This window comes from Acomys minous (genome assembly GCF_964271855.1).
Source record: "Acomys minous genome assembly, chromosome: 2".
NCBI lineage: Eukaryota > Metazoa > Chordata > Mammalia > Rodentia > Muridae > Acomys > Acomys minous.
This window is the reverse complement of record NC_140484.1, coordinates 2,058,143-2,081,394: the sequence shown is the minus strand read 5'-3', so window position 1 is coordinate 2,081,394 and position 23,252 is coordinate 2,058,143. Positions and strand designations below refer to the sequence as shown.

Sequence of the window (23,252 nt, the reverse complement as noted above, 5' to 3'; positions counted from 1 at the left end):
TTCAGTACACGTCTGCCAACACTTCCCACTGAGGGAAAAAAAAAAAAACCAAACCCAGCCCGACCTCTCAGAACTGGAGAGGTTTATGCATTGGTACCTCTGCTCAAGAGATGGGACAGGAAAACATCAGTCACATCTAACAGAGGCCTGATGTGAGAACCTATAGATGCTGATGTCTGCACTCTGAGGGCCTATAGATGCTGATGTCTGCACTCTGAGGGCCTATAGATGCTGATGTCTGCACTCTCAGGGCCTATAGATGCTGGCGTCTGTACTCTCAGGGCCTATAGATGCTGGCGTCTGCACTCTCAGGGCCTATAGATGCTGGCGTCTGCACTCTGAGATGTTGACATCTGCACTCTGAGGGCCTATAGATGCTGACATCTGCACTCTGAGGGCCTATAGATGCTGATGTCTGCACTCTGAGGACCTATAGATGCTGACATCTGCACTATGAGTACCTATAGATGCTGATGTCTGCACACTGAGGGCCTATAGATGCTGATGTCTGCACTCTCAGGGCCTATAGATGCTGATGTCTGCACTCTCAGGGCCTATAGATGCTGATGTCTGCACACTGAGGACCTATAGATGCTGGTGTCTGCACTCTCAGGGCCTATAGATGCTGACGTCTGCACTCTGAGATGCTGACATCTGCACTCTGAGGGCCTATAGATGCTGATGTCTGCACACTGAGGACCTATAGATGCTGGTGTCTGCACTCTGAGGACCTATAGATGCTGACATCTGCACACTGAGGACCTATAGATGCTGGTGTCTGCACTCTGAGGGCCTATAGATGCTGACATCTAAACATTGAGGGCCTAGAGATGCTGACGTCTGTACACTGAAGGCCTATATGATGCTGGCGTCTGCACACCGAGGGCCTATAGATATTGGCACCTGCACTCTGAGGACCTATAGTTGCTGATGAACCTATAGATGCTAACATCTGTACTCTGAGGGCCTGTAGATGCTGACGTCTGCACTCTGAGGTGCTTCCTGTGAGATTTTCTCCCTCCCATCTCTCTGCTCTTCTCTCCCATATCACAACGACAGACCTCTCTTCCTGGCACGGAGGGACCTGGGCTGTCTTGGCTGGAAGATTTCTACTCCTGCAAACTGAATAAAGCACTAGGAAGCCCTTTGCTACAGATACCTACTCAAGTCTGCATGGTCTGAAATTGTAACTAAGAAAGCAATTAGTAATGGCAGGGTTTTCCATTTCCAAAGAGGCTCTGAGACTACGATGCTTTCCCTTGCTTCTTCAGACTCATTTCAGGGAATCCATGCCAGTGGGTTGTAACCTTTAGCTGAGCAATGAAATTACTTGACTGCTTTTCTTTTCTCAAAGATAATTAGGACTTAGCAAGCAAGGCAAAACACAGGACCCTAGAGGGCTGCACTGACATCTCTCATTTTAATGTGTGACTGTGCACAGATTGTGTGTGTGTGTGTGTGTGTGTGTGTGTGTGTTATGTGTGTCCATGGTTTGTGTGTGTGCACTATGTGCATGCATGTATAAGTGCACTATGCACGTGCATGTGTGTACATGTGTGTATGCACATGTGTTTGTAGTATATGTGTGCATGGTTTGTGTCTGTGTGGTGTGGGCATGCATGTGTGAGTACATGTGTGTGTGTGTGTGTGTGTGTGTGTGTGTGTGTGTGTGTACAGCTTCGGAATAAAATCAGTTACCTTTTGCTGGTGCTGGATCCTCTCTTCTTCGAGCTGCTGGATGAGTTTTGAGTTTTCATCTAAAGCTTTCAAAAGCTGCTGGTCGGGGAGGGAGCTCTGCAGCAGAAGGTGGCTTTGTCTCTTCAGCTTGTTTTGTTCAATGAACATCTGCAAAAGTTAATTACAAAACTATATACAGCAACCAAGCCCTTGCAGCTCCGCATGCAGCTTCAGTGGCTGGCGGTGGGTGGAGTCCTCGAGGACACTGAAGGGAATGCCTGAGGTGGGGCTCCAGGGGCCCGGCTGACACAATGCTGCGATTCTCACCTTCACAGGAACTTCAGTACCTAAATCCTCACCCCAAGGAAGGGGTGGGCACAAAAACCTAGTTCTGAACCTCAATGGCAAATACTCCCTTCAAAAATACTGCTTCAAAACGCATCAGCAGTGACAAGCGTGCGTCCGTGACGTGCCTTGTGGCAGAAACTTTTTTTTAAATTTAATTTTAATTTTATTAATTTATTCAGATTACAACTCAATTGTTATCCCATCACTTGTATCCTCCCATTCCTCCCTCCCTCCCACTTTCACCCTATTCCCCTCCCCTAGGTCTATGGCCAAGGGGGACCTCCTCCCCCACTATATGGTCATAGGCTATTAAGTCTCATCTTGGTAGCCTGCTTATTCTTTCTTTGAGTGCCACCAGGCCTCCCCAGCAAGGGGAGGTGATCACATATGGAGCACCAGAGTTCAGTGGCAGGAACTTTTTATGCTTTACTTTCTTTCATCCGATTTTTCTCCTTTAACTAGGAATCCCTCACGAGTCACTGTGTGACACAGTGGCTATCACTGTATCTATGTCACTCTATATCCAGGTGACACGGCCAAATCGAGCCGTGACCACATCACAGTTTCCTGATAAGGACGCTGAGGTCCAGAGAGGACAAGTAACTTCCCCAAGGACACATAAGTATCAGAAACTGAACCCATTTGCCAGCCAAGGCTCTTGATGCCCCGACTCACTGCCTCTGCTCTGTATTAGGCGGTTTAGACCAGTTCGTTCCTCCTGTGATGAAAAGCTTCACATGAGGTGGGCGAAGGAGAGGAGACAGCGCTAATGCAACATCCATTGAACACTTTACCAAGTTGCTTATGAGTGAGACTCCACTAATTCTCCCATGTAGACACAATTGACAGCAGCGTTACTTTCTATTTGTCTGTGATTTACTTTCCTTAGCACCGTGCCAAGCTGCCTGGTGGGAAAGTCCAAGCATGGGGTATTCCACAAACTCCGAGCAAAGCTTTACACCACCAGGATCTTAGTGGCGTCTTACATGGACACCGTAGCTGAACTGTAAGGTGTGCGCAGTAAGACAGCGTGCTGCCGAGCACACATACACCATCTGTCCTCTGCCCAGCAACACAAAATGTCAGCAAACAAAGCCAGGAAAAAAACATTAATCTTCTATAGACCTCCATGTGAAAAGACTAGGGCTTTAGTGGTTTACACAGTCTGTAAGCTTAAGCTCAGTCAAACTCACCATGAACACGCAATACAAATACACTGTTTTCCTCCAACTATGTCTTCCCAGAAGGAGGGGGGGAAATGGCTAGAAGTGTGTTGGGTGGGGGCGTGGCTCCATCTGGAAGTACAACCTGCACAAGCTTGAGGACCTGACTTTGGGTCCTGGGTGCACATGTAAAGGCCAGGCCCAGTCTCACGCATCTGTGACCGTGGCCAGTTGGCCCAGCCAACCAGTGAGCGCCAGGTTCAATGAGAGACCCTGTCTCAAAAACTAAGGTGGAGAGGGATAAAGACCTCCAGGCATGTAGGCGCTGCTCACACATGTAGGCGCTGCTCACACATGTAGGCGCTGCTCACACATGTAGGCGCTGCTCACACATGTGCCCCAATCCCACACAACGGCTGAGCTCTCATTCTTTTTCTGTGCAGGATTTGTGAGGAGCCGCCAAGGAACAACAATGCTGTGCTAAGATAACACTAAGATAACGCCACCATCGCAAACAGGTAAAACGCGCAGCTTTGTAAAGATTTTACTTTTCTTATTTATGTGCACAAGTGTGTCTCTGTGTGTGCGTGTATATGTGTATGGGGGAGCCTGCACAGGACAGAAAAGGGTGGCAGATTCCCCTGCAGTCAAAGTCACTGGTGGCTGGGAGACACCTGGTGTGGGTGCTGGGAGCCGAACGCAAGTCCTCTGAGAGAGTAGAAAGTGCTCTTAACTGCTGAGCCATCCCTCTGGCCTTGTGAAGCGGGCCACCTCCTCTCTGTAAGAGTTAAGGCACAGAGACAGTCACGTGTGCACAAGCCAAGGCAATCACCTCAGGAGACTAAGATTCCTACCAACAGGGGGTAATTAGCGATTTGTCACAGTGTCTTGAATGTTTGAGCAGTGTCTAGCTGAAATGAACTATTTTAGTCACCATTATTAATACAATGGTTTTGACACATTTTCCCCTCCGTTAAAGCGTAACTAGCGAGGCTCCCACACCAGCCCCCTTAGGTCCGCTGAAGCAAAGCTGCCTGTGCTTAAGGCAAAGAGCTGGCAAAGCAGCTGCAGCCACAGAGTGGGGAAATAGGTGGGGACACCCACTCCCTGTCATCGACTGCAGCCCCCTCCCCCCCCCCCCCCCCCCCCGCCGTCCCAGAACCACTGTGCCATCCCCACTCCGTGATTCTCTGGGATAGAGGAACATTCTGGAAAACTTGCTCAACACTGAGAACAGAGTACAAAATGGCATTTTGAAGACAAACGAGCAGAATACACCTGACAGATTCTCATGGTGTGAATTTCTTCTTCAAAGTCCATGTAGTGCGCCCCAGCCGGGAGCACCCAGTTGGTGGAGTGCTTGCGTGTTCACACAGTCCTGGGTTCAATCCCCAGCACCACAAAACCAGGATGACATACCTGTGATCTCAGCACTCGGAGAGGCAGAGCAGGTGGATGAGGAGTTCAAGGTGATCTACGGCTACCGGTCAAGTCTGAAGACAGCCAGTGCTACCCGGGACTATTTCAAGAGGCCAAAAACAAAAACAGAAACTACCTTCTCCAAACTTTAAAGTACTAAAACTCAAAAAGCTAAGTGAGTCTTCTTCCAGAGCGTCTAGTCTCCCTCAGCTAGAGTCAGAAAGTTGGGTCTCCTAGCAGAGGAAAAGCACCCAGCTCTTGGAATTTCTGAGAGTTCTTGTAAGAGTGAGGATAAAAATGTTGTGCTAAAGCAAGAGTTCGAAGCAGTATTCCAATGTTGTCCCAAATAATTCAAGAAGGAAACCGAATAGCACGAAAACCACAAGGAAAGAGCACTAAAACTTTATAATACAGTTGGCAAGATGGCTCAGTAGGCAAAGGTGCTTGCTGCTTAACCCTAAAGACCTGAGTTCAATCCCCGGCACCCACGTAGCTAGAGGGAGCGCGCGCGCACACACACACACGCGCACACACGCACACACACACATGCACACACACACACACAGAGCAAACACAATCAAGTACATGCACCACAATACATAGATTTTAAAATTTTAGATGGAAACTTTAAGAACATAGTTTTGGGTACAACTGACTTCTCTTGTTGAGGGGGAGCCCCTCTTGTTGAGGGGGAGCAGACTTAAATGAACCAGCACAAGTAAAAAGAAGGGATGTTCTCAGTCCTGCCTGACATACCGCAGAAGTGGCTGGCTTTCATAAGCGCACAAATTCCTGTCACAATTAACTACACAGAGCAAGTAAACACGGATGTTCATTTCTAAATCTGTAGACAGTAGGCGCCTCATTTTCTTCCCTACTTAGAAGTTGCCTCCAGTTCCAGCCCAGCTCTGGTCACATGACCTAGAGCAGCGCACAGCAGTGGGGCCTCCTAAGAAACACGCCCCATGCCTTTCACAGCGGTCCTGTATGGACACTGAGATCTCCTCCTCACCATGACAGAGTTTAAATCCAGGCGCCCAGCACCACTGCACGTACTCACGTTGCCAGCCACAGAAGCCTGCCGGGCCTGCGCCCCTCTCTCCTCACGCCGGTTCAGCATGGGGCCTGCACTGTCCCTATGGCATAAGGGCTGCAGACCCACCAGTGGGCCTGAGGGACCCCTTCACGCATGCTTCCCTAAAGGAACCTCGCTTCTCCTGTCTTCTCTGCCACTGCGGAGCCTCCAGGCTTTTCAAGTGGTTTTTATTTTGTATTCTAACGTCATCGTACAAATAACACGTAGAAAACTGAAAATGCTTTGGTAAGAACCTGCTGTTCAGGTGGGCCATGGCGACCTTCCCAGCCTCACAACTATGTCCTCCATGTGTTCCTACCCGCCTCCACCCCTGTGGCCCCCCCCCCCCGCCCCCCGCACCATCTATAACAGCACAGCTCTGACACACTTCAGTTCTTTTTACTTTCTTGTGAGTCAAGAGAGACTACTATTGATCTACCTCTCATCAAATTCTCTGAATAAATCACATTTCAAACCAGAGAGGCTTGGATTAAACCTTCCGTGGAGGTGAATATTAGTCCGGCTATGCTTTGGCACAAAAACACAAAACAAAACAAACAAACAAACAAGTCCTACACAGAAACATGATTTAGTTTTCAAATGTCCTCCTTGCAACACTGTCTTCTTCCTCCAGCTTGGATACCTCATCCTAGGACCACTTTCAGCTCCTTAGCTGCCTCCTGCAACACAAGGTTCAAATTCCGATGGAGATGGAGCTCTGGCTGATTGAAGCTTGACGTTTCAGTTCAGCTACCTGGTGGCAGGCCACTCCCCTGGCAACAGCCCCAGAGCCATGGAATACCCAAGGCTCACATGTCAACAAAGGTCAGGTGGAACCAGAGAACGCCAATGCTTATCTATAACCCAAGAGGGAAATCGTTACACCAGCAAGTGGCTGAGATAATGGGTGTACAACATGGCGGCGGCCCATTAGTGATGAAAGAATCAACTCGGGCACAACGAGAGCACCAGACGATGGCCAGCAGAGAGAGGCAGATGCTATGACCCTGTCATCTGAGATGATACTGAGACACAGCTCAGATTCTCAAGAATGCCTGAAATGCATAGGCGTTCTGCCCCCAGCCTGGCTGATCATCACGCATAGGCGTTCTGCACCCAGCCTGGCCGCTCATCACGCATAGGCGTTCTGCACCCGGCCTGGCCTCTCATCACGCATAGGCGTTCTGCACCCGGCCTGGCCGCTCATCACGCATAGGCGTTCTGCACCCGGCCTGGCCGCTCATCACGCATAGGCGTTCTGCACCCAGCCTGGCCGCTCATCACGTTATAGGTCTCTCCATGACAAGTCTTTCTTTCCCCTGCGCCACATTCTGTCACCTACAAAATGCTTTTAAAAATTGTTTTGTTCTTGCTGGAAGGATAGATCAATGAGTTCATCGAGTGTTTAATGTGCAAGTTTGAAGAACCGAGGTCAGTTCCCCAGAATCCCTGGAAATGCTGGGCCTGGATGCCAAATGCTCATAATCCCAGAGGTGGAAAAACAGAGACAAGTAGACTCCTGAAACCCACTAACAAGCTAGCCTACCCTGTGAGCAGCCCGTGTTAGTCAGAGACACTGTGGAGAGTGACTGAGATGGACCCTTGATGTTGATCACCAGGCTCTGTATGCACACACATGCACGCGCACACATGTTCCTCTGCATTCTAAAAATCTCCCTCATTCCATTACACAAGCCTCCATTTTACAGACAGTAGAAGCGCCACCTTCGTAGGACAGTTCAGAGGTTGTATGCAGTGGCAGAACCGCAACCCACGCTTTCCCCACTAACTTCGGCAAATCCACTGCCATGACACAGCTCCCACCTAGCCAAGATTCTTCATGTAAAGTCACTAAGTTCCATTCAAACATTTCCCAAAGATTCCAGTTGGTACATAACGGCTGTGCACACTTATGGGGCGCACCAGGGAGATTTGACGTATGTACATAAGCTGTGATGCTTAGATCTGAGTCACTGTATCTCCAGCTCCTTAAACAGTCACCATCTGGGGTGGGAAGCGTCAAATGGCTCTCTTGTAGGTCCTTACACAAACTACATAGAAACTATGTAAACAGGTCACCCACTGCGCCATGAACACTGGAGCCTCTTAGCCTTCTTATACGGCAGCATTCGACTTGCCTTGCTCACGGGTGTTCGGCAAGGTCCCTCACTCTGGGCAGCGTACCCACCTCTTGTGCGAAGGACTCTGCTCTCTTGCGAAGGTCCTTCTCCAACTCCAGGCTCACCTGCAGCTCCTCGTACTCCTCGACAGCCAACATGGACACTTGAGCACACAAAGAGAGAAGAGGCAATGGGCTGAGCAAATTACCAGTAGCTCGTGGGGGAAAGATTCTTTGTAAGGCACACAGGCGCCTCTGTCTGTTCCTGGCTGGTGCAGTGGTGGGTGCGGGTGGGATGCAATTTAGTAATGTGAACGGAAGATTTAAAACCATTCACACCCCTAGACATCAATGCTCATCCTAAAATAGCACATCAGGGGAACATATAGGGAGGTGCTTGCAGGCATGTTCTTGGGACCACTGGGGAGCACCAAAGGATTGGTAAAACACAGCACAAGAAACACCACTGCGTGGTTGGAGCCACACGGCAGAAGCAAATATAGGGAAAGACATGGTGTCAGTCAGTGAAAAATGAATACATTCCTGGATTCTTAGGTTTGATTTTATGTGTATAAGTGTGTTGCCTGCATGTTTGTCTGCGTGTCACATGCATGACTGGTGTCCCCTAAGGTCAGAAGGTGTCAGAGCCCCTGGAAGTGGAGTTACAGGTGGTTGTGAGCCACCATGAGGGCACTGGGAACTGAACCGGGTCCTCTGTGGGAGGAGAAAGGTGCTTTTAGCCACTGAGCCATCTCTGCAGGCCCCTCATTTCTGTCTTTTAAAGTCACGAACATAAGACCCATCACAGGCATTTCACAGGGCAGGGCACACATAACATGTCAACAGCTATGTGTGAGATGCCAGCCAGGCCTACATAGTGAGGACCCCCACTCACTCCGCCTTCCCACCCACCCCCAGCACATTCACCATCCCTCCCACACGTGCAAAAAAAAAAAAAATTACTGTAGGAAAGTCCTGGCAAATAAAAGCAACATGCAATCCTGGCTGCTTTTGACATTTTGTGGCCTACTTTGTTAAACACTGCTGTGGACGGGATGTGGGGGGCCCTGACGCTGTTGGGAACCCGGCACAATGCAGGCAGACAGCCGCTGAAGAGCCTCGCTCCGAGCTGAGTCATATCAATAAACTCCCCGCCAAGACGCGCTTAATGGCTGCTTTCACACTCTGTTCCACTGGGCACTTCAACCCTAACTGACTAAGGACGGGTTTGCTATGTAATGACATAGAATTTCAAACTCTGCTCTTCGTAAACTACGGCCTCCTCACGCAGAAGCAAGGATAGTCTAACTCGGGTAAAGTAACGTAAGTGGCAGTCTGTGCCGGGAATTACAGGTCCCTGAAGACTAAATGACTCTCAGACCTATTTAAAAAAGGAATTTCACGTAGAGAACAATGGGGCCATGACTATCTGAAGCCATGGGCAGGACGACAGGCTCGCTTTGTCTCCAGCCCGAACACTATAATAAAAAGTGAATTTTCCCAGGTCTAGGTCCCTTTCACTTGGATTCTGACAGGAAATACCCTGGTCCTGGTGGCATGCTCATGTACCTCCTGCTTGCTTCTTAGATGGGGGACTTCCCAAAGGCAAGACCCACGGGGTGAAAGCGAGTCCTACACAGCACACAGAGAATGCAGGTGGACACACCGAGGCGGGGCCTGAAGGAAAGCTCCCATCTTCTTCATCTCTCTGGCTTGCCTCCCAGACCTTTCCCGTAAAGACTCTAGCTGATAAGCAACACAGAAGCACCAGTGAGGGCAGCCTGGGAAGCCTTGCTTGTGTCCCGTTTTCTGAACCAGGACACCGAGTGGCTTGGGGGCAGGTGGAAGAAACATGTTAATCACCTGTCGCAGTGCAGATGTGGTGTGGCCTCCGACGATGACGCACATGCTGCAAGTTTGGTCCCCTGCGTATTAGCATCAAGAGGTGGAGGGACCTGAAGAGCAGGGCTTGCTGCCAGGCACTAGGTCTACACAGGTGCTGCTTGGAAGCGATGCCATCACTGAGGTGGGACTCCATGAAGGAGGCCCCTCCCACAGCCAAGCAGATAAGGAGGTCATACTCCCAGATGACATCTGAAGGTGGAAACCTATACCCCTAGAAAGCCTTTTGTCTTGTTCCACAGACCGACCTGTATGACGCTCACGCCATGCTCAACAGTAAGAATGAGATGCTGACCGAGTACCGTGGTACCTTGTTTTGAAGCAGCCACGGGAAACATTTCCCTGTATGAGATGGGTCCCATTCTCCTCATCGCTGGCTTTGTTTTTCTGTAATTTGTCTTACATAAATGGCCTCTGGCCATTAGAGGCTCAGAGCCATATTTCTTTGTCTTATAAATCCCCTGCTGTGTTGGCCATTAGAGGCTCAGAGCCATATTTCAGATACAAAGAGGATTTATGCAAGACACCAGAGCAAGGAGACACTTGGCATGCCTATCTTCCTGGCTGGCCTGGAACTCACCATGTAGACAAGACTGTCCTCAAATTCACAGAGACCCACTTGCCTCTGCCTCTGCTGTGCTGGGACATACAGCTACACCTGGCTTGGATGCCAGTCTGGATGCTCATTTCCCATGGGCCCCCTCTTTACATCCTCTTAATTCTCAATGTTGTCATGTTTATGAAGCTTTCTGAATCTCCTGGACTCAGATTTACCAACAAGCCCATCGACCATATAAGTGCTAAGGAGGCAAAAATGGCCAAGGCCCCACAAAACACAGAGGACGAAAGTGTATACATTTAAAGTTTCAAAATAAGCTAGTTCGTTCCAAGTCCCTTAAGGGAAATAGATTTTATTTAGGTTTTTTTTTTTTAATGCAGTGTGTGTACTGTGCATACACTCATGTGTATGTATGTGGAAATGTAGGTCAACTTTGGTCATCTTTCTCAATTACTACCATTCATCCATATCTATCTATCTATCTATCTATCTATCTATCTATCTATCTATCAATCTATCTATCTATCTATCAATCAATCTATCTATCTATCTATCAATCAATCTATCTATCTATCTATCATCTATCTTATTTGTTTATTCTAGAGGTGGGGTCTCTTCCTGAGTTTGAGCCACATCAGTTCGGCTTAGGCTAGCTGGACAGTAAGCTTCGGAGATCCCTCTGCCTCTTCCTCCCCAGTGCCAGGATGACAGGAGCACTCTGGCCACTCTCTTGTGTGTATGTTTGATAGGGTCTCACTGTGTGACCCTGGCTAGACTGAAACTCACTAAGTAGCTCAGGCTGGTCTCGCTCTCACAAGAGATCAGCCTCCCAAGTGCTGGGGTTAAAGTCAGGGGTCCACCATGCCTGGGTAGAAATCCCTTTTAAGTTTTCTCTGTGGTAAAATAATAGACGAGAGAGAGAGAGAGAGAGAGAGAGAGAGAGAGAGAGAGAGAGAGAGAGAGAGAGAGGAACTGCTAAGCAAAACACAGCCTCAGAAAAAAAGATCAGCTCTATGCACATGCATGGAGAAGCACTAGATATGTGTAAGCGAGACTGGGAAGACATACCTCTGTTGCATTTTTCTAAGACTTTCCTCTGCTCAAGAACTTCTGAGTTCAAGACAGCTTTTTCTTGCTTAACTTTATTTACCTACAGATATGAAGTGTGGAGGAGAGAAAAAAAAATACCCAAAATTGTAAGTAAGACATATGATAACAGGGGACCCTCAAGTGGCTGTTTGGCTTTCCGACACGACGAGGTCGTGGCATAAAGTGGCAACGGCCGTCAGCTCCTCCACCGAGGGCACTAATGCTCCTCTGTAGGACACAACCCTGGGACTTAGGAACAGAGCATAGCTCATTTACATATTCAAATTGACGCTGGACCCTCCGTACACAGGATAGCCACTCAGTGCCACCCACTTAATATTTTTAGTGCAAAAGTCCAAGTTGCATCATCCACAAAACCCTATCTTTAAACAGGACAGCAAGTGCTCAACTTCAGGCTCTAGTTTGAGCTTCAATTTTATGTGAAAAAAAAGCACGTTAATTTTTTAAAAATAAAAGGCAACTAAATTTTGATGATTCTTGGTTTCATAAAGTATATCTGTGATATTTTCTCTCAAATTTAAATTTCTGAAATAACTTTTAATACCACGTTTTATCCCTGCTTAGGGAGCTGGGCATAGAGTGAGGAGGCAGCTGCCCAGTGGTGCCCCACATTTTACCATGGCCCGCTGGTGCCTGTGAGGTAAGCCTAGATGTCTGTAAGCTCACTCCATTCAAGATGTTTGAAACCGTGACAATAAAAACAAGCCCTGAACTGTCTCCCAGCAACACCTCTCAGAGGCTAAGCAGATAGTACCAGAACGTGCTCCCGTGTCCACTCCTGGTCATTTCACTCCAGAAGCAAACTACAAGGATCTGAACGGAGCCTCGGACCCACCAGCACCTCCCGAGAGCTCATAAACCACATTCTCTTCACATAAATCTCATGTTTTGCTTTGGGCTGGGGTGCTGGAGGGCTCGGCTGCCCAGCCTGTATGTGACAGGACTTCATGAGTTGAGAATGGACGGAGGAGGAAGCTGCCCAGGGAAGGCTGCTCACTGATGACCACTCAGTGGGGCACCTGGGGTTACTGCAATGGTGGCAGACACTGGTACCTAAACTCGGGGGTGGGGGGTGGGGGTGGCTACAGCGTCTGACACCCACGGAAACAAGGTTAAGACAAGGTTGTGCAGGCAGATCCTTGAAGCCTTGCTACAAATAAGTGGTAATGGAGTGGCTTCGTGCTTACAGGCAGCTCAAGAGAAAGAGTCTCCCAAATCACCCCTTGAACCTTCACTCCACCTTTCCTTTCTGTTCTGTGGGAGGGACACGCAGCGATGGCCCATCCCCCACTAGGCTGGCTGCCCACCGAAAGCTGCTCTTGGTTTTACTTCACCAGGGTAAATAAGAGTATGTGATCTGAGAGAGGGGTCACTGGTCTTACAAACTTGCCTCTCATCAGACTAACTGGGGACAACATGGGCCCCGCCCACCAGGGTTGCCTTACAGTCTGATTGGCTAAGATGGGGAGAGAAGCACATGGGCCCCACCCACGAGGGCTGCCCTACAGTCTGATTGGCTAAGATGGGGAGTGGTGCATGCTCATAGCTTGCTCTCCTTACTTTTTCTGCATGACTGAAAATGGGGTAAAATGAAAGTTGGCACATAGTGCTCCTATCAAAAGTAAGCTTTTAATAGCAAGTTTGCAACGTAGCCAATCCCCAAACAGCCCCAGGTTTGAAAGCCTTTCAGGCGGAGGAAACTTACCTCCTCCGTCACCTCCGCAAGCTTGCTCTTGACGTCTTCCAGCTCAATAGCCAACACCTTCTTCTCTTCCTGAACAGATACAATTTGATCTCGAAGTTCTGTAATATTAAAGGAAGGAAATTAAACTTATGTTACTTTTTAATTAGCAAACAAAATAACAGGTTTTCTTTCAGCATTTTCATTCTTTTGTTCCGGCTGATTATTCAACCCCATCCCCCATTCCTGTCCCCAACTCTCCACTTGAACTCTTGAGTCCACAGGGTCCCCCTGAGCCTTTCAGCTCCCCTCTCCTTCCTCAGAACTTCACACACACACACACACACACACACACACACACACACACACACACACACACACACACGGACCTCTCTGTGATTTTGTGCCCATCTGCTTACATTCATTCCTCTACAAACACACAAAGATAAAATGAGATGATGCTAGGATCTACAGATGAGACAGAATATGTGGTACTTGCCTTTCTCAGCTTGGTTATGTCGCTTAAAGTAGTATTTCCAGTTCTGTTCTTTTTTTCTACACATTCCACATTTTCATTTTCCCTTCTATTGTTGTATGTATATGTGTGCACATGTTCATGTATGTGACTGTACATATATACATGCCAACACACATGTAGAAACCAGACACAGCTTTAGGTAGGTTCTCACCGTCCAGCCTTGCTTACTGAGCACACCAGGCCCATAAGCTTCTGGGAAGGAGAGCTGGGGCTACAGACACAAGCTACCCTCTCCATCTTGACTTAGGCCTGGAGACCTAATCTCAGGCCCCCACCCTTGCCCAGCAAGCACTTTACCCCCAAGCCTTCTCCACAGCCAATAGTTTGATTTTCCTTTACAGCTGAATAAAATTCCATTGTGTATGTGTACCACCATATTGTTACCATCTATTGATAATGCCATTTCCTTGCGGTTGTGAATATAGCTGGGGTTGACGTGGATATGCAAAGACTCTGTAAGGTATGTACGTAACTGGGCCACCTGGTAGTTTCTTTTTATTATTTATTTATTTAGTTTTTTCCAAGACAGGGTTTCTCTGTATAGCCTTGACTGTCCTGGACTCACTTTGTAGACCAGGCTGGCCTCAAACTCACAGCAATCCACCTGCCTCTGCTTCCCAAGTGCTGGGATTAAAGGCGTGCACCACCATGCCCAGCTTTCTTTTTTGTTTTGGGAAACCTCTGTACTGAGTTCTATAATATAAAGAAGACATGGGGTTTCTTTGCAATCTATTAAAGACCCACATTCTAAAAATCTATCTGGCATTTTAGAAGTAGAAAAAAATTTCAGGCTTTCAGCAGAGACAAATTAAGGCATTGTGCCAACTTCTCTGTTTTGGTAATGGCTGTGAACTCTCAGTACAACACAATGTAAGCAGATGGTGGGACAGTTAATAAATAACCTGGGGATTCAGACTCAGAGGGAAAGAGAAATCTTCACCTGAAAGTGAACAGGAGCAACTTCCCCTTCCGAGTGGTGGTTGTTCTGTTTTATTCGTTTATTTTTATTATTTATTATTATGATTTGGTGAGAGTATGTTACAAGGCTGAAAAGCATTAGCAGCTGTTCCCACAGGGCTTAGACTGAGGGGACTGTGTGGCTAAAAGCAGCCACTGGTTAGCAAAGGCTTCTTAAACTTCTGCTTGGCCTACTGCTTTGTTGGGTGCTGTTTCTAATGGCTTTTCAGTTTTCACCCTTCACCAAGGACAATAAGAGACCCGCTATGTCATTATCTATAAGTTAACTTTTTCTGCATGAACTCAACTTGATGAAGTTCTGAGAGTTGGTGCTCAGTCACTTCCTCCACCAGCTGACTCATTCCAGAAGGGAGAGCAATGGAGAGAGGCGGCCTTCGCGCCCCACCCCCTCCCAACCAGCCCCTCGCCCAGTGAGTCAGGAAGCACCTTCCCTCTTTACACTTCCATCTGAAATTTTATCTCCCAGGCAAAATAATAAGCATGACTTTTGAACATGTATGGAGCCACACGTGTTATCGAACCTTTAACAAAGACCCAAATAAATACAGGGTATTGGAGAAACACACACACACACACACATGCACACACATGCACACACACACACACACACACACACACGCACACACACACAATCTGGTGCTGGGGATTGAAGAATCCTGGGCTTTGCACATGATAAGCTCTTTGTATGCCTGGCTATACCACCTGCCAAGTGAGAGATGGTTTTAACTACACTTATCTTTCACTCATCAAAATTGCCTTAACACTTCATGCACACGCCTACACACAGGTGAAACACTTGTACATATAAAATAAAGCAAATATGAAAGATAGAAATGAATTATGGCTCAAACTCTTAAAGTTATGGTAGCTTCCCGTTTCCAGCCAGGCCACACTTCTGACAGTGCCCAGTTCCAAACAAGAAAGCAACCCACAAAGCGAGCAAGAAAGAGGAACTCTTGTGATTCTTGCTTCCCTGACTCCTCCCGCAAATTAAGTCAGACATGTGGCTGGTGGGTCACAAAAGCTCTTCTTGTGTATGTGCGTGGTGTTAGGTGTGCACATGTGGGGATGTGCGCATGTGCCGACACACTCATGCATAAAGGCCCCAAGAAGAAGTCAGTTGTCCTGCTCCCTTAGTCCAGGCCTTATCCCCTTGTGTTAAACTTAGAGATGGCTGCTGATCTAACTAGCTGCAGCAAGCCCAGGCCTTCCTGTGGCCATGTGCCCAGTTCTGGTATTACAGGCATGGACATCTGTGCAGGTTTATGTGGATGCTGGGGATTTGAACTCAGGTCCTCATGACTTCTCAGCAAAGCATCTACTCAACGAACCATCTCCCCAGTCCCACGTGTTTTCAAAACTCCTCATGGATTTCTGGTGTGCGTTCAGAGATAGGAAGCTCTGTCCTGGCAGAGGTCACACTCAGGCGCAACGCCGGCCTCCCACCTTTGACCTGCTTCTGACACTGAACGGACACGCAGGTCTCTGCCGCCCCATCTGTGTCTGCAGCTGGATCGTCGTCATCGATGTTTATCTCCTCCGTTATCACATCTGGTCCCAGCTTGGCCATGTATAACATGCTGATTCTTTTCAGTGTTTTATTTTCTTTATTCAGCTAAAATTAAAATAGAAAAAAAAATGGTTATTTTATCAAGCAGTCAAGGGAGTATCTTGGATTTTTAAACACTAAATAAATTGCATTTTTGCATAACATATTCATTAACATTCACAGTAGGGTGTAAAAGGTAGACTGATTCTATAAATAAAGTACTCACATGCCTTAATATTAAGTTTATTTTTAAGTGAGGTCTCATCCTGAGTTATAGCAGTAGCAAGTGGGATTGTTGGTTATAAACTTAAAAAAAAAATACAAGAAATTCAGGAGCTAGTGGGAGAACTTAATGGGTAAAAGTGTTTAAACCTGAGCTCCTGAGCTCCCCAGAACTCACGGTGGAAAAAGAACCAATTCCCAAAAGTTGTCTTCTGCCACCCACATGTAGGCTATGGCATGCGTGCACTCACTTTCAACACTCAACACACACACACACACACACACACACACACACATCACACACACACACACACACAGAGAGAGAGAGAGAGAGAGAGAGAGAGAGAGAGAGAGGGAAGACAGAGAAGGCATTTAGGTAAAATACCAGCATTTCTATCCATTAATACCTTATTATTAACATCTTAATAAAAATCTCTTTATTTCAAGTAAATTTCCATTTGATGCTATGCTGAGAATATTGAACACAAGTCTGTTTTCCCAGCTTCCCTTCTTTTCTGTTCATCTGGTTTCTGTGGGAAGACAATGGCATCCTCCAAAGCTAAGGAGTCAGAGTTAGCGCACAGGACCACATTTAGCCAATCGTATCTCTTCCCTAGAGATGTGGATGCTGGCAGGGTTCCTGCGTGTCTAGCCGTGAGGTGAGGACAACCCGCTTCCACTACAGGACTGAGAGCAGAAAGATCCTGCAGTAAAGCCCCAAAGCAAGTGACAAAGAGGCAGGTAGGAGGCAGAGAAAGGAGCCCTGAGTCCTAGGCCAGTCTCATCTGTTGAAAGAAAAATACAAGATTTATTCAAGTGAAGTCTTGATGCACTTTACATGGACATCTTTGAAGAGTTCAAATTCGTGAATTTTGGGGAAGGGGTTTCATCACCATTACTTGTCTTCTTAGAGGGGTAATTCTGTGCTTATTCACTGAATTTTCTCTAAATCACAGGGCGAAGGCAATCCTGCCTTCCCTCTATGCTAGCTGAACTCACGGCTATATGCACATTTACAGTGGTTATAGTGGGCACAGAACAATGAAGAAAGGGTAGAGTCAATAGCTTGAATCATACGGCTTCAAATACATGGTCACTTGCCAGTTTAGCCTGCACATTTTAGCAAAGCAGAGGAGTTGGACTTGTAAAAAAAAAAAATGATGAAGTCAAATTGTACCATAAGAATGGCCCATTTGAAATTTCATTACAAAGATATAGAAAAATAAGTTATTTACACAAACCTTGCTACTCAGAGAAATGCAGCCCACTTGCAGATCTGACAAAGGATGCGCCTAACATCTATTCATGATGTCTGTAGCATGTATCAGGCCATCATGGCACCTTTCACATACAATGAGCACATCTATGGTGTTTCCCTAATTCCACTTTAACGATTTACTTTTTAAAATGTTGTGTGTGTGTGTGTGTGTGTGTGTGTTTACAAGTCTATGTGGGAATGCACACGGAAGTAAGTCCCGTATCACGGACTGAAAAACTCTAGGGATGTGCAGGCAGTGAGAGCGATGGACACACACTCATCCTGTCAGTGCTTTCAAAGCAGCGACCCATAATGCTGTGCGTGCATCAGAGCAGTAACGAGACATGGAAACTCACCTTCCTGGTCAGGCTCTGACTCAGTAACTTATGAATCCTAGTGTAGTGTCGGTACGTAAACAATTAAGCAGATACCTCTAGCAAGCACAGGGCTAATACATACAAATTAAATGCATTTGTTTTGTTTATTTATCTATTTATTGATAGTAGAACTTCAGTCTCTTGCAAAGAAATACTTTAGAGGTGGGTGGTATGAGGGGCAGGGGCGAATCAACAAGCATTAGTAATGAAACTTGGTTGGAAATTGCTGCAATCCATTTTCTGATGGACGCTTTTTACCCAAAATACATAAGACAGAGATAAAAACATTCTTTAATAATAATAATGTAATTCTGATGAGACAGAACATAGAAAATTACACACTTGGTAAAATCATCAGCTACAGGCAATCAGCCGCGCAGTGGAGGTCACCTTCCATGTGCCCTCCCCGGCTTTCACAGATAACCACCTGAAATGTGCTGCTGGGGCCGACTCTCCCGTCAGGCTCAGGCGGAAAACGTTCAGTGTTTCTGTGCACAACACTGGGTCATTCTCAGGAGTGTAGCTGAACGCTGGGATGGTGGGAAAGTCTAACAGTCTACCCCGGGAACTACTGGGTCAAATGGGCACAAATGCTGAGGATGTGCACACACGTGCACACACACACACAGACACACACACATACATACATACACACAGACACACACATAGACACACACACACACACCGAGGGGGGGCTCTTTTATAATCAGAAATGGGTTCTGCACACAGGCAGATGCTTATAGAATCATATCCCAGGACTTGGGACCTTACACCTCCTTATCAGAGCAGACAAGTAAGTGAAGCATTGGAAACAGAGCGGGAGAGAAGCCGCTCCTTAGAAGACCCAGTGGGATCCCAGAAGCCCAGGCACAGCCCCTCGGCTTGCACAAGCTCACCTTTGTCGCCAAGGCCTCAGCACTCTCTCGACACGTCTTCTCTATCTCAAGGTGGTTCTGCATGAAATTCACTTCCTCGATAACCATGTGAGAAACTGGGAATGAGGAGGAAAAAGAGTCTCAGAATTCAAGGATTAGTCAACCGTTCCAGAAGCCCACACACTGCCCCATGACCAAGAATGCTCCAATTCTTCCTACGGCTAGACCTTTGGCCAGGGCTGAACAGTTCCTCAGAAGCTGCCTTTAATTAAATCCCAGCTGATGTTATGTATGTAGACAGAAAAACTGCACATACACAAACTGCAAACCTTCCCGGCTATCACATATGTAAAATTATTATTATTGTTGTTGTTGTTGTTGTTATTGTTATTATTATTATTATTTTGGTTGTTGGTTTTTCAAGGACAAGGCTTCTCTGTGTAGCCTTAACTATCCTGGACTCACTTTGTAGACCAGGCTGGCCTCGAACTCACAGTGATCCGCCTGCCTCTGCTTGCCGAGTGCTGGGATTAAAGGCATGTGCCACTACCGCCTGGCTTGTAATATTTTAAAAGGCTCTGTCTCTGTGTGTGTGTGTGTGTGTGTGTGTGTGTGTGTGTCTGTGTCTGTGTCTGTGTCTGTGTCTGTGTGTCTGTATGTGTGAGAGAGATTTTGTGTGTGTGGTTGTGTGTTGCACATGCACATGAGTGCACAGGTCACCTTGGGACTCATTCTGCAGAAGCTACTCATGGTGTTTTCACAGGGCAGGCTCTCCCACTGTTTCATGCCTCCAAAACTATCCACTTTGTTTTTATCACACAGGGTCTCCCACCAGCCCAGAGCTTGCTGGTTCAGCTAATTGAACACAGGGATCCCCTTGTCCACTTCCTAGGTCAGGGGTCACGGCCACACACCACCACGCCTGGCTCTCTGTGCTTGGGATCAAACCTGGGTCCTTGGAGTTGCCCAGCAAGCACATTACCGGCTGAGCTTGTTCTCCAGCCCCCAAACAGTCTATTTTTATGCTGTTGTTTCCATGGCAACAGACACATCTACTCAAGTAAACAAAAGAAGCTTCCATAAATAAAAAGTGGCAATATGGCAGCTTCTGGTTAGCCTAGATATTAACTTGTAGATCTAACATGGAAAATGAGCTCACAAGAAATAAAGGGGAAAAAAATGAATCTTAAATTGATCTTGTGGCTGTTTAGCAATGTGAACAGTTTGGTCAGGTGTTGTGACCGTCATCTTCAACAATGACAAACTAGCTCCTGTTATTTCATCAACTCCAGCTAAGGAAAGCATGGCACCAAGACTTACAAGCCATGTCATGAGAAGACAGGTGCTCATAGATTGCTTATTGCAACATAAAGGGAATCATTAGGGGAAGATTAAAAAAAATCAAATTTTACCAACACTTGAAAAACTGTTTAATCTTTAGATTTTCTTTAGTAGCTGCTTCATGTAAACGTAGATGTAAAGATAACGCTAATTTAGCATGTAATGATATTTTGAAGAATAAACAAACAACAAAAAAAGGGATGTTTCCCACCCATATTTTTAGTCAGAAGAAGAACTCTCAGACTCTCAACCTGAGCTCCACATAGGCAGACTGACTGACTTCCATTTGTTTGGCATAAGGAAAAAAATAAAAATTAAAGAACACCCAAATGTGAAACCCAATAAAGTTAGCAAAAAGCACTGGGCTCGCATAACACAAAGACAGATTACTTTTGCTTCATTTAAGCTTAATTAACCTGCAATTATGATTAAACTCAGGGGGAAATTTTTTTCTTTCTAAATTAAATACAAAAAAAATGTATTACTTCCTAAGTCTGTCCAAAGTTCTTATTATGTTAATATTCAAATTCATAAAGCAGAACTAAGTGGCCAGAAGCATCCCTAACCTTGACATTTTTTCAGGGGTAATAATCTGTTGCAAATGCGGGCCAACCAAAAACCACTTAACTAATTAGTAGTTGCAGTCACCGAGAAAAACATGAATCAACACTGTTATTACAAGTGGCACATTTGAGTGGCATCTAATTATGACTTGATGAGCGCGATACTTGCATTATCAACGCCACTACCGCAGCCCATCAGGGCCTAAAAGCTGCTGATGGCATTGACTTCGAGAAACTCCCACTCAATGGTGCGGCAGCACCCAACAATCGGCTTGGCAGGGGCCCCCCTCACTAAATGACACGTTAAGCGTAATTACTGGTAGACATTGTAAATAAACAGGATTGGAAGTGAAAATTGTACCAAGTGCATAAGACACAATCTGACACATTGGAAGTGGCAGCCTTAATTGAGAGTTTCTTTGACTGCCCAAGATCATTTCAACTGCATTTCTCAGAGGACAGTGATTATAACTGTGGAGACAGACGGCATAATGGTGTCAGCACTGCTGACGGAGCAGTGAATTAAATTGTATCTGCTGTGGAGTGAAAGCTGTGATGAGAGGTACAGGGGCCTTAGTAGGCTTATCATTGTAACACAATGGTCATGTTGTCATCAACCTTTCTGGCTCCAATTGAAAAGAAATGATTGTGTGTTGAGGCTCCCCCCCTCCACACCCCCCCTGTCCTCTTCTATCTCCTGTTCTGAATAGAACCAATTTTCAGAGAGCTATGAAATCACGCAATAGGTCCTAAAATGCAGCTGCTTGGCATACAAACGGGGCCCCATTAAACTGGAATCACACACAATATGTGTTTATACCAGAGAAACAAATAGAAGCTGAACGCGGGCCAAGTTTATTCACAGACACAAAGCCCATGTAGCTCTTCATCAATGTAATTGCCTTTTATATTGTAGTTTAAATAATAGGCTCTATTATTTCCTTAAAATCCTAATATTCCTGGCATTTTATCACTATGTTTACAAGGTAGGTTCTTCAAAAATGTGAAGGAAAGAGAAAAGAAACCTATACAATTTTTACAACATCAAATATTACTTTGAATTTTTTAGCCTTAACTACTTGACATCTTCTGCCACAATCTGGTATTTCTACTCTCATAACAAAAACATAAACACTCTGCATTTTTCATAGGAATTTGGCTTTTTATTCGATAACATTCTTGCTCGTGAAAGTAAGGGGAAAAAATCATTCTGCAGTCGAGAGGCTTAGGCCTAGCAAAAATAAAAAAATAAAATAAAATAAAGAAGAGGAGCCCTTATTTTCTGAACATTTTGTAAAAAGCTGTCCTGTAGTTTAACTTGCTTCTTCAGGCCCTGGGTGTGCTCTGGCGGGTGGGGGAGGGGTCTCTCTCTCTCTCTCTCTCTCTCTCTCTCTCTCTCTCTCTCTCTCTCTCAGGAAGAGAAACAGCAGAACATTTTAAACTGTTTTGTAATATTTAGTTTCAGGAACCCACCCAATACCAAACTGATCAACTCCTTGGGCTCAGAAGGGTATACAATAAAAGCCACTTATATCTACTAGAAGGAGGCATCTCCTCCTAAGCCAAAAGTCAGGTCACACGATAGAGAACAGAACTCATTCTGAAATATGAGCTTGCTTGTCCTTCTGCTTTACTTTTATTGTACTTATGCATGAGTGTGTGTGTGTGTGTGTGTGTGTGTGTGTGTGTGTGTGTGTGTGCAACCACCGTGCACGGTGGAGCTCAGAGGACAACTTCCTGGAGTGGGTTCTCTCCACCATCATCCGTAGGTCCCGGGAATTGAACTCAGGCCACTGGGCTTGGAAGCAAATGCCTTTACCCACTGGGCAATCTGGCCCAGCCTTATTTGTCCTTTTATCTGAAAGGAAAATTTTTATATTTAAAAAAGATTTAAAGTTTTTTTTTAAAGATTAAAGAGATTACTTTAAAAAAAACCCTTTATCTGTTCATTTAATAATTGGAATGTTTCTTGTATCTATGACCCCTGGATACTTTACTTATGATATCTGTGTATGATACAATGTTTAAAGAAAGAAAAAGCAGAGTGAGCAGGGCACAGTGATTGATATATTCACATACATTCATATATATATATATATATATATATATATATATATATATATATATATATATATATATAAAACCCCAGCACTCAGGAGGCAGATGCAGGCAGATCTCTGTGAGTTTTAGGCCAGCCTGGTCTATACAGCAAGTTTCAGTCCAGCTAGGACTACATAGAGAGAGCCTGTCTCAGGAGGAGGAGGAGGAGGAGAAGGAAAGAAGAAGAAGAAAGAGGAGGAAGAGGAAGAGGAGGAGGAGGAAGAGGAGGAAAAGAAAAGAATATAGTTAAACTTTTTAAAAAGGGCCTAAGACTGTAGCTATGCTTTTGAAACAAAGATTCATAGTCAAATCTTTATTGTCAGTAACTTTTATAGCAATACAAAGAGTAGTGCTAAGTTCATTGTAACATGGTCAGCCAGGGGAACATGCAGGCGGCC

General features: G+C 46.0%; 1 protein-coding gene across 2 annotated transcripts in view; it reads right to left on the bottom strand.

Moving 5' to 3' along the window:
• Positions 1 to 23,252, bottom strand: part of SHTN1 (shootin 1) — a 108,032-nt gene that overhangs the window by 51,699 nt on the left and 33,081 nt on the right. For both annotated transcript variants that reach the window (XM_084772843.1, XM_084772842.1), the window contains exons 4-9: positions 18,872 to 18,966; positions 16,016 to 16,184; positions 13,078 to 13,175; positions 11,331 to 11,412; positions 7,871 to 7,965; positions 1,699 to 1,845 (exon numbers count right to left, since the gene is read on the bottom strand). In XM_084772843.1, the coding sequence (XP_084628969.1) occupies positions 1,699 to 1,845; positions 7,871 to 7,965; positions 11,331 to 11,412; positions 13,078 to 13,175; positions 16,016 to 16,184; positions 18,872 to 18,966 (686 nt within the window). The remainder of the gene's footprint in view (positions 1 to 1,698; positions 1,846 to 7,870; positions 7,966 to 11,330; positions 11,413 to 13,077; positions 13,176 to 16,015; positions 16,185 to 18,871; positions 18,967 to 23,252) is intronic.